This window comes from Zosterops lateralis (assembly GCF_965231275.1).
Source record: "Zosterops lateralis genome assembly, chromosome: 3".
NCBI lineage: Eukaryota > Metazoa > Chordata > Aves > Passeriformes > Zosteropidae > Zosterops > Zosterops lateralis.
The window spans coordinates 46,064,596-46,079,237 of NC_139764.1; the positions used below are offsets into that span (position 1 = coordinate 46,064,596).

A 14,642-nucleotide genomic window follows, 5' to 3' on the forward strand; every position below is an offset into this window, starting at 1 on the left:
TAAAAATAAAAATAAGTTTTGCTAGATTAACTCATTGAAACATGCCCGCATGCAGGATATATACACATATATGTCTATTGAACTCCTGTGTGTATGTGACCCTCCAAAAACGCCAAGCTGGTCACCTACCAGATATCCAGTTGCACTGGCACAGGGGAGAGAAGACTGAGTATTGTTGCAAACATAACCACTGCTTTGCACAGTGGCAAGACAAAGGCAAGATGGACCAATACCTTTTTCTTGGCCTGTAGCAGCTCCTGGTAGGCACTGGATCGTATAAAACGAGGATAAGAATCACTTTTCATCAGTTTGTAAATGTGCTCCTGGAAAGAAAAGGAGGAGCTGTTACCCCCATAGAAGAGGACACGTGTAAAATGGGAAGCAGCCACATGTTTTGGCTGTGGAATGTACACCAGCTAGCACTACTATGGATAGGAAGTATTGCAGGATAGCAGGTTTCAGGTCTGAAGCTAAGGCTTAATTGCTTTCTATTCTTAAAGCCAAAATCCCAGCCATTTTTTATGCATAATTATACAATACAACTTTCTTTAACTCATAGACCAAATTTTCCAGTACAAAATTATTTTCTAAAAATTGACAACTGAGTCCTAGCTTCAGGTCCAACTTCAAATCTCCTTAGTTAGTTTAGCTAATTGATGAAATTAAGAGCACTGGGTCCTTCCTCATTAGATTTCCTGAATTAGTTTCTGGAGATACTCTTGTGATTTCAGAAGCAAAGAAGAGGTACTAGGTTTTCAATTCAGCACCACAAATTATGGTTAGGTTAGTGAGGATGACTCTTGAAAACATCCTTTGACAGATGCTTAGTCTGCTCTCCAGCTAAAAATAGAAAAAGCAAAATACATATGTAAATTGAAAAACAGTTCCAGGCTAATCTAATTTTCAAGATATTCTTCAGAGGCATATGAAAATTTGGAAACCTTTATTCAGAAAATAAATTACAAGAGCAGCTTAAAAAACTTCTAATTTTGGAACATTCTAGTTTCTGAAAAAGATGAAAAACAAAAAATCTGTGATGTAGAACACTCAATACTTCTAGTTCTGATTATATGCTAGAGAAAGGATTTATAGAAAAAGCAACCAAAATAGAAAATACACTCAAAAATATTTTTTAAAAACCCAGGATCACATTAGCTATTTTCATGGAGTTTTTGTTTTACTTAAATTCTATCTTTTACTGTAAGAAATCTGTAGTACAGCAATTGGGAAACAAACTGGAAAGCAAATACTGTTTCTCAGCTTGGTAGCACATAAAATTAGTGAACACAAAAAAAACCCCAAAAAACCCAACCAAAAAAAAACTCCACTCAAACAAAACTTCCCACTTTGTCTGAAAATTAAAGCAAGGTAAAATTAGAACTGATATTTAATTTTTGCTGTATTAGAAACTGTAGAAATTATTCTAAATGTCTTTCCTTGTATTTCTTACACTAAGCAGAGAAATTCTAATGTATATTCAGAACTTAGACTGGTTTATTTGGGGGAGTTTTTTTCACTCAGTGTCTGTGAAAGCAAACAATGCAGTCAACAGAGAGCAGAAAGTGGTGGTGGGAATTAAAATTTTATTTCTGTACAAGACATATGCCTGTAAGAGCAAGAATAAATTAGGCTGTATTAGTATTGTTAACGTACACACTAGCCAGGACACGTTAATGCACATATTTAGCACAATCGGGCTACTTTTACTTACATGTCCCATTTTACTTATGTGTTTGCATTTGATATGGAGTTTCATTGTCCTGTATATCCAGTCCAGAAATGCTTTTCATACATTTTTTAACTAGAATTAAATAACCCACCAACTGCCAGAATGGCACACAGCAGTCTCCTCCCAGCTGGCAGGCCAAAAAAAGCCTGTTGCAGAGGCAGAGCCTTACTCCTGACAAAACCCTCCACCTCAGACAGGACACTTTAAAGCTCCTAAAGCTTCAAGTGAGAACACAGCAGCTGCAGCCTGTCCTTTTTCCAGAGAAATTGAGGCTTCCAGGTTTAAGGTTTTTTGCTGAACTGGATGAACTAAGCAGAAGTCCTCTCCAGGTGTAAAGTCCTGCTTGCATAAATACTGAATACTCCATGTCTTTCATAAATGGAGGACAAAATTACAAGAAGAGAGATCTGGCAGGAAAAGGATATTGAAAGTTTACACTTACTATATTAAAAAAAAAAAGGATGCTGGCAAGGTATTTAGATGTCCATTACCCACTCGCAAAGACACATATTATTTTAAACTTTAATCTTGCTCTTTTGTTTACTTTTGCCATTTATGTCTTTGCTATACACTGCATTCTTAAATCTCCAGGGGTCAGCAGATGCAAGCAAAAAATTGTATGTTTGGTCTAATGCAGAGTATTTCAAAACAGTGGCTATGACATAGGGTCTAATGAAAATTTTATTATTTCTTCATAAGTTGCTATTATCATGATGGAAAATGAAAAGGAGTTAAAATTATTCACCTTCATATTTAGGGCAGAGGCATTCTCCCAAAAGCAGAAAGCCTCAATTGAATTTTCTTCTCTCCTTCATGGGGCCTGTAGCAGCATCTCCTGACTCCCAAGATGATGACTTAATAATCAAGCTATAGGAAATTCTGCAGGGATATGATCTCAATCTCTCCTTTTCACACCATTTCACTTTGCATTAATAATTAAATTTTCATCACTGGGCTGCTGATGAAAATGGAGGATGATACCAGTTCTGCTACTTTTACTCTGAGTCCAATTATTTTCTATTGCTTTTCTCAGAAGACTTCAAAGATGAAATATTTAGTTATAAGTCACATGAAGTGTTGCATTTAATACAGAAGTACTTAGTTTTTTCTTCACTACACGATTTCCTCTATCCAAAGTCCACTTGAAAAGTCTGTATCAAGCACAGAAGTTTCATGAAGAACTTCATATACCTCATGAACAAAGAATGTTACACATTTGCATTGCCAAAATGGCATTTTTGGAAACAGGGCATTATCATTTAATTCCCAAATACATCTCCTTTTCATATATAGATTTCATTAGCCAATATCCCATTTCAAATGTCCATAAACATGATTGCAAACTGACCTGAGCATCTTCAAATGTGTATCTTCCAGGTTCCTTCACATTCTGAGTGGTTTTGTCATAACTTTTTGAATCTAGGTTGATAGCACTGGGCGCACCTGGAGCAAGAAATTCTTGCCAGATTTCTTGGACGCGAGCAGGAACTTCACGGATAGGCCTCTTCTTCAGGTCTTCTACTGCTAACCAGAACCTGTGGCACAACACAGCATTTTGACTTCCAGCTCAGCATAACCACTAATGAAGTGCCTGTGCTTTTTCTTGCTCTTAAAAAAGAAATTAAGTAACTGAAGTTTTCATCTAGGCATGCTAAAATAAGAAAAAGCTGAGTGATTTGATGTTGGAATCAGCATGCTGGTGTACTGTCTCGAGGCAGTCAGTCCACCTAGGGAAGCAATTACTAGACGTCTCTTCATGGGAGGATAGGAAATACTTCATTATTTATGTATGGATAACATGCTTACAGGATGATTCCAGGTTTAGCTGGAATTAAACTGAGACTTCATTTTGGCTGAACAATAAGGGCTTATATTACTTATAAACTGACTGCTTTTTGACATTCCTTCAAAAACTAATAATTTCTATTCTTTCTATCTACATGAATCTCTGAGTCCTACTATCTCCTAAACTCTGTAACTCTGATTTTGTTACCCACAAATCATGCATACATTGGAATAGCATTTGTTTTGCTAATTATAATTTAATTTCTCTTTTGCATATTTTTTCTAAAAATGCTGAATGGAATTACACATTCTCTCTTCTGCTGCTGAGCAAACCAACATTGGGCAGCCATATGTAGTCTAGCCAGTTCACTGTATCCTCATCCAGCCCAGAGAGAGATCACTAAAAACATCTTGAGCACTTTATGATCATAGCTAACTAGCTGTAAGTTTTATTTCATTATTTCTTCAATTGGTGTTCAGACTCTCTCACAGCACAAAGTAATCCTAAATTAATTTAGGATCCCATTCTTAGACATGGTTCAGACTACTTAGTTCTCCCTCAAATCCAAGAGCTCAACTCAAGTTTTACTTTGGTAATCATGCAACATATACCATTGCAACTTTTCATTATTGTTCTGATGCAGTTGATCCTATAAAACAGATAAGCTGAGCCCTGAAATCATTTAACTTCAAAATCAGCTGGATTTTCCAAGGCTTAGAAATAAATTGGGTCCACCTTTAGAATGTGGTTGCACCCTGCTTACACTGTGAGAACAACTTAAGTTCTTTTAGCTGAGGTCAGCTAGGAGAGAAGAACAGTGAAACTGTACTCAGACCCCCAAAAAAGCAAAATGACATCACCTTCAATCTCAATTCTAATTTATTTTAATTATTGCAAAACACTTAAGAGAGGATAGTAAAGCATAGGAAACCTTAGTATTCTTGCTATAAGATATTCTTCTTTTGAGACAATTTACCTTTCAGGAAGCAATTATTCCTTCACAGTCCTGTTTTGAAATTTCTTTGTAGCACAGATGGAAGGAGCCTGTGTTCATTTTCACAAGTCACTATGGTCAGCTTCACACTACCAAGAAGACTATTTAGGTATTTCTACAACCTTCAATTTTAATAGTACATAAGAGCAATTTTTTCATCTAAGATTCTCCAAGAGACTGAGAAGCAATTTTGTCCCAGTTTTGCAAACATATTAATAATGTAATAACGTACAGTGGTTTCTCCAAGGTCACAAAGGAGATCTGTGCCAATAGAACCCCAGTTTCAGAACTTCTGGGTAGCATGAATTTATAAATGAACTACAGCGTAAATTGAACATAGTTCTGCATAGACCCTGGCAATGTATTCTGAGAATCTGATGGCAATCCAGCAAGAAGAAATGCCTGATAACTCAAGTTTAAAAACTACAAAGCTCACAAACTCTAATTCAGTTCACTCTCTCAAATTTGGGCAACCTACTTTGGTTTCCTTAAGCTGCTTTCGATATTTGCATTTAAAAGCACATATCCTGCAGTGCTAACCCCTTCAAGTGCATCTTCTGGGACTGACTGATTACTCATGTGTCTCCAAGTCAGGTAAGGAACACAAAAATGAAAGGGAAGGATGCTCTTTGTAAACACACATTTTCTATCTCCCCGCAGACATCCTGCGGATCGAGCTCAGAGATGTCACTTCCTTTTTTGTTCCATTGTATCACTGCCAATAATTCTGGAAGTCACTGTAAACATGCCTTAGGATGCTATTTTCTTTTGCAAGTAAACTGTTTTCATATAGTAGGTTATAGTCAATTATGGGGAAATAGATGGGAGATAAATTTCAATAAATTTAACTTCTATGCTTGCAGCATAGAATAGGGAGGTTGTATAGACCCATTCCTACAGGCTGAACACTAGTTCTTTGATAGATTAATTTAATTTTACCCTTCTAACAATAGCATTCAAAGACTCTACTAAAAATGCGAAGCTCTAAATATAGAAACCTCTCTAAAAGTGGGAAGAATTATGATTTCTGTGTTATGTCTAGGGTGCTTATTTCACAGCCAACACACATTTTAAGATTCTAATCTACTTACTTATCTTTAAAGAAAAGATGCCTGCCCTCCTCCCACAGAGAGTTGAATTCAAATATTCAAAGTTGGGAAATTACAAAAATAAGGCTGCCCCCTCTTTCATTTTCAAAAATAATTTTTTTCCAATATCCCATGGCAACCAATAGCACAGATAAAGTTGAAATGGAGTCAGCAAGACCTCAGCACAGGGCCTCAAATCAAAAGAGCTCCCTGTACCATTTTACAGCACTCTGCCTCATGAGCTGTGACCAGAGCAAAGAAAGATTCCTATAGCAAAAAGCACACAGTCTGCAATGTTAACTATGTGCAGAGCAGGAGAGGGGAGAAGAGGAATTGCATCTTTTGGGCAATGATATACACAGACTTAGTACTACTTTGTGTAAGGAACTAGAACTCAGTCTGGCTGCCTTTAGATGAAACGGCACCTCTTGTTGGTGGAGGTTTGCTTTTGCCATGGAGACTCTTTCTAGCAGATTCTCAGCACTGTTTGGACAAAGACCTGAGTAGCTGAGAGTAAACCTCACTGCTGTTTTCTACCCCAGCATTTTGGCTGCCATATGCTGGGTCACACAGCAGATGGAGGTGGGTAGTGTACGGTAGTAGTGTATCCAGCCACACGGACTAGTAAAACACACACATTGCAGGATATCTGGGGATTATGTCCTCCAGCTGGATTACTTTCAAAGCCACGGTGGCCCCATGGTTAAATAGCACAGCTGCAACACAGCTTCTATCCCATCAACTGACCTAAATGTGAGGTGCAGCCAGACTCCAGACCAAGCTAATCAGTTAAATTTAGCCTGCAGGAACAAAGAGTGGGAGAAAGGCTGCAGTGGTTCTCTGTGAAATGTGTGAGGTATAGTCAGTGTGGAAACACTGAAGTTGGAATTATGTGAACTTTGCACTCAGTGCACATGACACAACAAGTAAGAGGCCAGACCTTTCAGCATTTTCAGAAAAAGCAAACAAAAACCTAAACAAGCTCTATTAATAAAATCACATATTTTTCCAGGGGCAGGAAACACTGCTCTCTCACTTCTAGAGTCCACCTTCTTGCCAACTACAACTTCAAGCTTCAAGCAACAGTAGCACTGAAGGATTTCAAGAAAATGACAGAGAAACTCATTAAGTCTTGCAACTAGTTTTTTCTCATCTACTCTGCAGAAATGGCAATATTGCTGACACTTGGCATTTAAGCTTGAGTCTGAATGAGAAATAGCTCACAGGTAATTTCAGCTTTGAGGATTAAATTTTGGTCAAGTTATTAGCACCCACAATAGGGCCTCATAATCACCAATGTAAAGGATAAACACCTCACAAAATGTCAGCTTGCAGGGGGATGGTTAGACAAATATTATTGAGGGAAAACATCCAAATCTAGCCATTGTCTCAGTCCTCTCTTCTTTTTCTGGATAACAAGAATGAAAAGTCCCTTTTCCCTACTAGTCACACATTACAGACCTAAACAATGAGCATCAAAGGAAGAGGCAAGGAGTCCAGTGGCTTTTCCTTGTGTGTCTCATGGAACCTAACCTGTCACCACTCTCCCTTCACTCACCTAGGAGGTTTTTCAGTCTTAGAGTTGCTTTGGAGATTACACCCAATGCAATACTGCATAAGGATTTGGACAGGCTTTTAGGTTGGCAGGTCTGAAATTATTTAATCTTTACAGGCTGCAATTCCTACAAAATAACCAGCTGGGAGCAAACCTATAGTTCAGCATACAAATATTGATTTTCTAATGAATTCTGCTGCACAACAGACAAAAGAACAAGAAGAGGAATACAATTTCCTACAGAAATTAAAGACATTAGGTCTCCAGGTGCCATGTTGCAGTAAGTTTGATTTCATAAACTCACTGTCTTTGAAAAATACTTTTTTCAGTACTTGGAAAATCTTGTGACCAAGCTCAGTAGAACTGGATCATGCTCAAACTTTAGTCTTGTGAATTTTAAACAATGGTCACCATTTTTGTAATAAGCATTGGGAATTTCATAAATCTATTATCCAAATCATATGTTACTTTAGCTTTTTGTTCTGTGTATTGAGCAACACACAAAGCAACTCTTAAAAAAAATGTGCATGGTAACAAGAGATCGCAAGTCATATCCTGCATTAGGTAAGCACAGAATCCAGCCTGCAAACTGCAGTCACAATGGAATGAAGTTACTGCACTGACAGAACTGCTTAGACTGCTTAGTTTATTCTTTTGCTATGCTTTACAGCACTCCTTCAGAGAGTGAAATACTATTAAGCCTCATTTACAGTAGGAAAAAAAAAAAGCACAGAGAGACAAAGAAAGAAGGGGAAACCTGTTTATATTCCTGATCACTGCACAATTCTTTGTATTAAATCATGGCTCAAGTTCCTTCTTCCCTGTTGTGTTCTTTAAGACATGATCTGTTTCCACCAAGAATGATATTCTCAAATACCTTAGACACCCTCAGCTGAAGTCAATGTAATAGTAACACTGGGGCTTTTTGCTACATAAGGTCTTTACACTTGAATAGAAACGGTGTATCTGGTAGACTTATCATTTCAGGGTTTTGGTATTTGTTTCAGCAAAATGCAGTATAAGACAACTCATCTGCTAATACTGGAGCTCCTGTCATGCCTACAGTCCCTGCTGTACCCTGTGTACTTGGCTGCAAAGCTCGAAAGCAGGGTCCCAGCTGCCTATCCAACTATAGACTTGGCAGTGTTGTAAATTTTAGCATCATTAGATCTGCAAAAGTACAAGAACCAGCAACTGATTTGAGTTGAATTTGTTGCAGTGGGAAGATGTGGGTGGACATAATTATTTTTCTCAAGGTGGCTGTCAAAATAGTAATTAAAAAAAATGCCAATAAAATCCCACAAATTACCATGATGGAGTTAATAGGTGAGCAATGAAACCTTCTAAGGTTTATTTAGTGGTAATGCTTGAAATCACCAAGCTTTTAACTTCTGTTATTGACATCTAAAACATTTTGACAGCCATGCACAACAAGCTTTACAAACTCATGTTTTCTAACCCAAATTTACTATGTGAACCTAATGGATTTATTTCCCTACAGCTTGAGAATTTAAAAATATAATTCTGAGCCTCTGAGACAGTTTCCCTTCAGTTAATTATCAGAGAAAACACCTTTTTAAAGAAAATTTATGCCCTGCTTGGCCTTTAAGATCATATTCAGTGTTACTCTGATATTATATTTTATAATGCCAATTTAAGAACTTAGAGGAAGAGACAGAAGAGTAGATGTCATGTCAAGGAATCATCTCTGAAGAAATTTCTTGTGGGAATTTTTCTAGATCAGTTACTTGCAGTTTGCCTGTATTAAGTGTTGTAAATAGGATTAGACAAAAGAGTTAGGGATTATGTGGGTAACAGTCTAGTTGGCAGAGAGACAAATTCATCACAGAAAAACACCAGAAACTGCAGCACACACTGGGCTCAATAGATTCATGTTTGAACAGCTGCTCTGCGTAACAAATTACCAGGATGCTCTTTAAACAATGTTTTTCTTTTAAATTACCTTTCCTTTTCTTGGTATTATTCTCATTTTTAAAAATTCATTTTACCAATTGGAGTTTCTAACCAGAAAAATCTGGATCTGTGGCAAATTAAGTCATTAACATACACATACAGGTCAGGCTGTATTTGTGCAAAGTTAATGTTTGAACATGAACATGGTCAGCAACTTAGAGAACTCCAATTTCAATTATTCTCCTGACAAATTTAAATTAATAACAAGGAGATCTGTGCAATTACTTGGTATTTATAAATCGACACCATAAATATTAAATGCCTCTTGTAAGATGCCATAAAAGCATAATTTTAGTATGAATGGCTATGCTGCACTACTTTAGAGTGGGAATTGGTATAGGAAAAAAGTAGGTTAGGATTAATCTGAGTTCTAGAATGTAAATGCAAATAGGATTTTATCCTACTTATGCTATTGGTGAATGGAAATAGATAGAGATGACATTTGAAAAGAAGGTGGAATTAAAGAAAAACATGTTGCCTATATTTTTATACTATGCTCAGCTTAATTTGTCTGTCTATAGACAGGCTGTTATTAATCTCTGAAATAAATCTCACTGAAATATGGCTTTCTTAAAACAGCAAAAAAATTCCATGGTTTTAACCAATGGATGGACTATCATTTTTAAAATCAAATAATTTTTCCCCTCACTTATAAGCAACTCTGTAAATATACTTTTAAAAACATACTCTATAGTCTTCATACATTAGGAACATTTTTCCATTTTACATTTAGTGAGGAATTTGAGAGATATAGGTCACCCCACTTCAGCTGTGTCAGGTGCACAAGTACTAGAATATTAGTGGAGATTTTCAAAATGACCCCCAGAAACCAATCAGCCTGATGAAAGTCTGTGACTTTTACTTTTAGATCATTTATTTAAACTATTTTCATTTTACTTTTCTCATAATATTTGACTAAATAAAATACATTGAACAGGCTTTGATTGAGCCAGTTTTATACCTGTTTAAAAGACAAGCTGAGAGAAAAGTTCTTACATGAGTAGTTTGACCAAAAGTTGAATATGAATGGGAAAATAGGCTTCATGTGAGTCTCTGTTAACCATATGAATATTTCCCTCAGCCTGTACATGAAAGCAGGGAGAAAACTGTATGAATTAATTCTGAAAGGTGAGGAAAATTTTTGAAGGGGTCAAAAACTGGAAAAAAAACCAACAAGCAAAAAACCAATATAACTTACAAGGTATTAGAAAATAAAGTAGCTCTCATTTACCTTAGATTTTCTGAACTGAATTCTGACTCCAAGAATTTCAGAAACTGCTCTCTTCCCACGGGGTCTTTCAATGCTTCATCCATGCCAAATCCCCATCGTTTCACCCTCTGCTGTCCTGGCTCTTTGCTATGAAAGAAAAAACAACAGAACCCAAAGTGAGCAATATTTCAGTATTCTAAAAATCTCTGTTCATAATTTAGACTAAATCCTAAAGTTCCATGGTTTTCTCACTTTTTAGAGTGCTCACATCTGTGCAATGTTCAGCAATGAGCAAAGAGACTGTTAGTACTCACACAGGATGAAGGTAATACACAGAAAAGTAAAGATTTCCAACCAGGAATGTAACCAGATTTTAAAAGCTGTAATTTTTTTTCACCATACTAGAAGCCTGGAAACTGGTTACTGTAACATTTCATGCAGATTTATTAATCTATAGCACTTCCCAGCTTACAAAACTGGAAAGATCCAAAGGGTCCTGCATTGCCCTTCTGCCTCAGTATTTCCCTGCAGTACCTCTGTCTGGAATCTTCACATTTCCAGAAAAGAGTGTTATACTCCCTTACTTCCAAAGAAGAAATAAGATTATATACCTTGCCTCCAGTTCCCAGAAAGTGGTGTCATCTGATATCCACGGGTTTGAGGGATCAGGGGGCACAAGAAAAGGATCATATTCCAAATACTGCTCTGTATAAGCTAATAGACTAGGAAAACAAAAGCATCAAACATTGTCATGTCAGGAAGAGAGGAAACCTGATCAGGTTATCCCTGTTAACAAGTTACCCCACATCAAGTGAACCATGATAATTGTGTGTGCACACACTCAGAAGGCAGCTTCAAGACCAGGGTGAAACAGGTTTGCTCAAGCTGTTTGAAAGAGGACCACTGAAGAAGGAGGGGCGGCTCAGGTCTACCAAGAGTAGGAATAAAATAAGCTTCCCTAATACTTCCACATAGCTCCATTTAAGGTTCCTTTAGGCACTAATAAATTAGATCATACAACTTCTTCCAAGCACATTTGTTTCCATAAAGGAACATGTTTTATATCCCTCTGGTTTTAAACATCAGTTTCCTTAAAATCTGTTCTAAAACACCTCACGTTATTCAGGTTATATTTATTGGCCCTGCAGCTGCTAGTACTCCTTTTATTTTCTCTTAAATATAATTAATACTTTTATTATTTCCTAATCAAAAGACACTATTCCCAGGTTTATTTTTTCAAAAATAAATCCATTTTTTTTCACAATTTTTTTTTATATTCAGGAATTGGTCTGACTCATTTGCACACACTAAAAACTTTACTCATATTCAGGTAATTTACATCTCCCATTGTCCTTATTTCTGCTTGCTGTTTCCTTTGGCCTCATAATTTTTGTAAAATTATTGACAAGTGAGGACAATTATTCTTTCTTTTCAATTCCTATTATATGTAGTGTACACTACATTTTTATTGTTAAGCAAACAAAAAAATCTTAACCTGCTCTCTTTAAAAATAAATATTGATATGTATTTGCATATGGATGCATACAAACACATATATAAGTAGACATATATGCACAAATGTTTATGAGAAGATGAACAGCAATTCGTATTTGGCCTTATTTCCTTTACTAAGCCCTACACAGCTCAGTTTTCTGCAATGTGAGGCTTTTTGTTTTATTTGCTTTCTAGGTCCTTCCTGACAAATTTTGAGATTTGGTCTTACTTGGAGATAGATTCTTACTAGGTTACATCTCTGACCCAAACTGAGCCCAAACTCACTTTGTTCAAGCACTGACTGAGCTCCACACCAGACACTTCCCTTGCTTCATCAGTGATTGCCCTTTTGAAATATCAAAACAATAACCCCAGACCTATTCTCATTTAGCCTCCCTGGCAATGAAAGGTGAAACTTGTGATCACTTGGTCAGAGGCTCTTTCAGTGACTCAGGTTTATCAGAAATGTATCATGGAATATCTGGAATATTTTTATCACTAAAAGAACTTCATACTTCTCCACTTAAAGTAAACTTTCATCAGTTATTTCTATGACATCTGAGCTCCCATGTCTCTCTTTGAAGACCTATTTTCTGTGAATAGCTCTTTGAAGCTATTTCATACTGACATTTTTCCCAATAGTTATCAGTCTAATTGAAAAAATAGAAAATGTGACAATATACGTACCTCTCTGCAACTTTTGACATTTTTAATCTATGCCTGTCTAATTGCATTTGCCAGTGCTTAATCTGCAAGAAAGGAAGGCAAAGAGTTTTATGAGTAATTTATTGCATGACTGTATTACTTTTTTTATTAGGGCTGTAATTGAACCTTAATTTATCCCAGGGCACAGAAGAGAAATACATCTGAATTAAAACAACATTTCACCAGTGTAGCTCTAAAATAAATGGAAGTTTCCATTAAAGAGAAAAGATCATACAGAGACAAAAAATGTGCCCAATAAAACATTTTCCCTAAAGGTTCATCAACAGAAATCCAATTAGCCTTTTTTTAGATTTTTGATGAGAACTAATACTTCTTCAGACATTTACCTTCAAAGATCTCAGGAAAGATTAACAAAGTTTTAACAGTAGATAAGTGTGTGAACCCATACATGCTTACATAGAGTGGTAAGAATACCCCCAAGCCTTCAAAGCAGTGTTGAAAGGAGAGCAAGCTGTCTACTGCTGAAGGGGTTAAAGGGCTTAGCTATACAACGAACCCACTCACTAGCCTACTTCCCACTGCCTTTAATGCATGATACAAAAAATGCAGGTTTTGTCTCATTAGTTTTGAGGAAGTTACACACCTAAATCCATATACCTTGAGACAAGGAAAAGGTTTATTAAATGTTTGCAACAGCTGTTTTAAGTAACTTCCCAGTTAAAATAATTCTTGAGTTTATAACTAAAAAGTTATTTCCTACAAAGTTCATTTAAAAGTACATGTTTGCAGTTATGTTCCAAACCTCTTGGTGTAGTTCATCTTCTGTGGGTGGCTTAGTCTCTGGCACTGGCGTGTGCGTAGGGCTGTGACTTCGAATGTCATTTTGTAAGCCATAGACAGACTATGGAAAAAACATGGAACAATGATGGTTGCTTTCATGCAATGCTTTCTGCACATACTCATAGTAACTGTTGTGCTCAAGAAGTTAGCCAAGATCAACTTTCCCTAAAGAGACTACCATAACCCATGCACTCAGATAAAATCGTGCTCCTGCACTAGAATGTAAAATAAAGACTCCCAAACTCCCACAATTCTATAAAGCCACACAGCAAAGGATCTACTTTTATTAGGTCTCTATATCAGCATCATAGTAAACATGGGGAATGACACGGAGAGATGCTATTACAGCAAGTGGAGATGACTGGTAGGCGGAGTATCCTGAGAGGTACACTAACACATGGATTATTTGGAGGACTTCCAAAATTGCAATTACTGTCTGGTAAATTATACCAATCTGGACTTTTCACTACCATAAATAAGTCAGGCTAAAACTTTCTCTAAATCCACTTTGCTTCTTAAAACTTACTTTTCTATGGGTCAACATGCAAATATACCTCAATCAAAGTACTTCAAAGTGGGAGTCAATCTACATGGTTATAGTGCAAAGAATTTAAGAGTGTTGAGCCAATCCATCTGTACATCCCTAGGGAAGTGACACTCTAATAACAACCTAATTTAGATAGAGCTAATTTCTTTCATAATTTCCACTCATCCATTTTGGACATAATTGTAAAATAGAGACACCCCTTTGATTAAGACCAGGACAAGAACTGCTGTTAACAGTGCTGTTTACACTCAATTTTTTTTTTTTTTTCCTTAATTACTGACAGAAACTTTTTAATATGTTTTATTCAACCTACTAAACAACATGACTGAAGGATGAAAAAATTAATTTTATCTTCAAAATCTCTTTCTAGTTCTCCAAAATCTTATGTGATAGCACTCAATTAGCATTAGCAAATTGGTTAATACTAAGTCAACTAAGAGCTTATGAAATATTAACATACGTTTGTGCATTTGTTCCTTGCAGCTGTAAGAAAAAAGTGCTATAAGAAATGATGGGAATTCATTCTATAAATTTCCTCCACCTCCTGCTTTTGATATAATAACCATACTTACCTTTCTTGTTTTATGTGGATTTCTCATTCTTGAAGATTTTTTGATATCCACTTCAGTAGTGTTTACACAGCCAGGCTATTAAAAGAAAGAAAAGCAAAAGGCTAAATTTGTGAAGGAACTTCTCTGAGCTACTCCTTTTCAGTGTGCAAGACTGAAAAATAAATTCCACACCATGAAATTGAAATTA

The 14,642-nt window shown here is 36.3% G+C and overlaps 1 protein-coding gene across 5 annotated transcripts in view; it reads right to left on the reverse strand.

The window, feature by feature from the left end:
- The window catches only part of RGS7 (regulator of G protein signaling 7), a 235,474-nt gene that overhangs the window by 11,112 nt on the left and 209,720 nt on the right, over positions 1-14,642 (reverse strand). For all 5 annotated transcript variants that reach the window (XM_083857586.1, XM_083857588.1, XM_083857585.1 and 2 more), the window contains exons 10-16: positions 14,456-14,530; positions 13,299-13,397; positions 12,518-12,579; positions 10,948-11,058; positions 10,358-10,483; positions 3,078-3,264; positions 234-323 (exon numbers count right to left, since the gene is read on the reverse strand). In XM_083857586.1, coding sequence (XP_083713712.1) covers positions 234-323; positions 3,078-3,264; positions 10,358-10,483; positions 10,948-11,058; positions 12,518-12,579; positions 13,299-13,397; positions 14,456-14,530 — 750 coding nt within the window. The remainder of the gene's footprint in view (positions 1-233; positions 324-3,077; positions 3,265-10,357; positions 10,484-10,947; positions 11,059-12,517; positions 12,580-13,298; positions 13,398-14,455; positions 14,531-14,642) is intronic.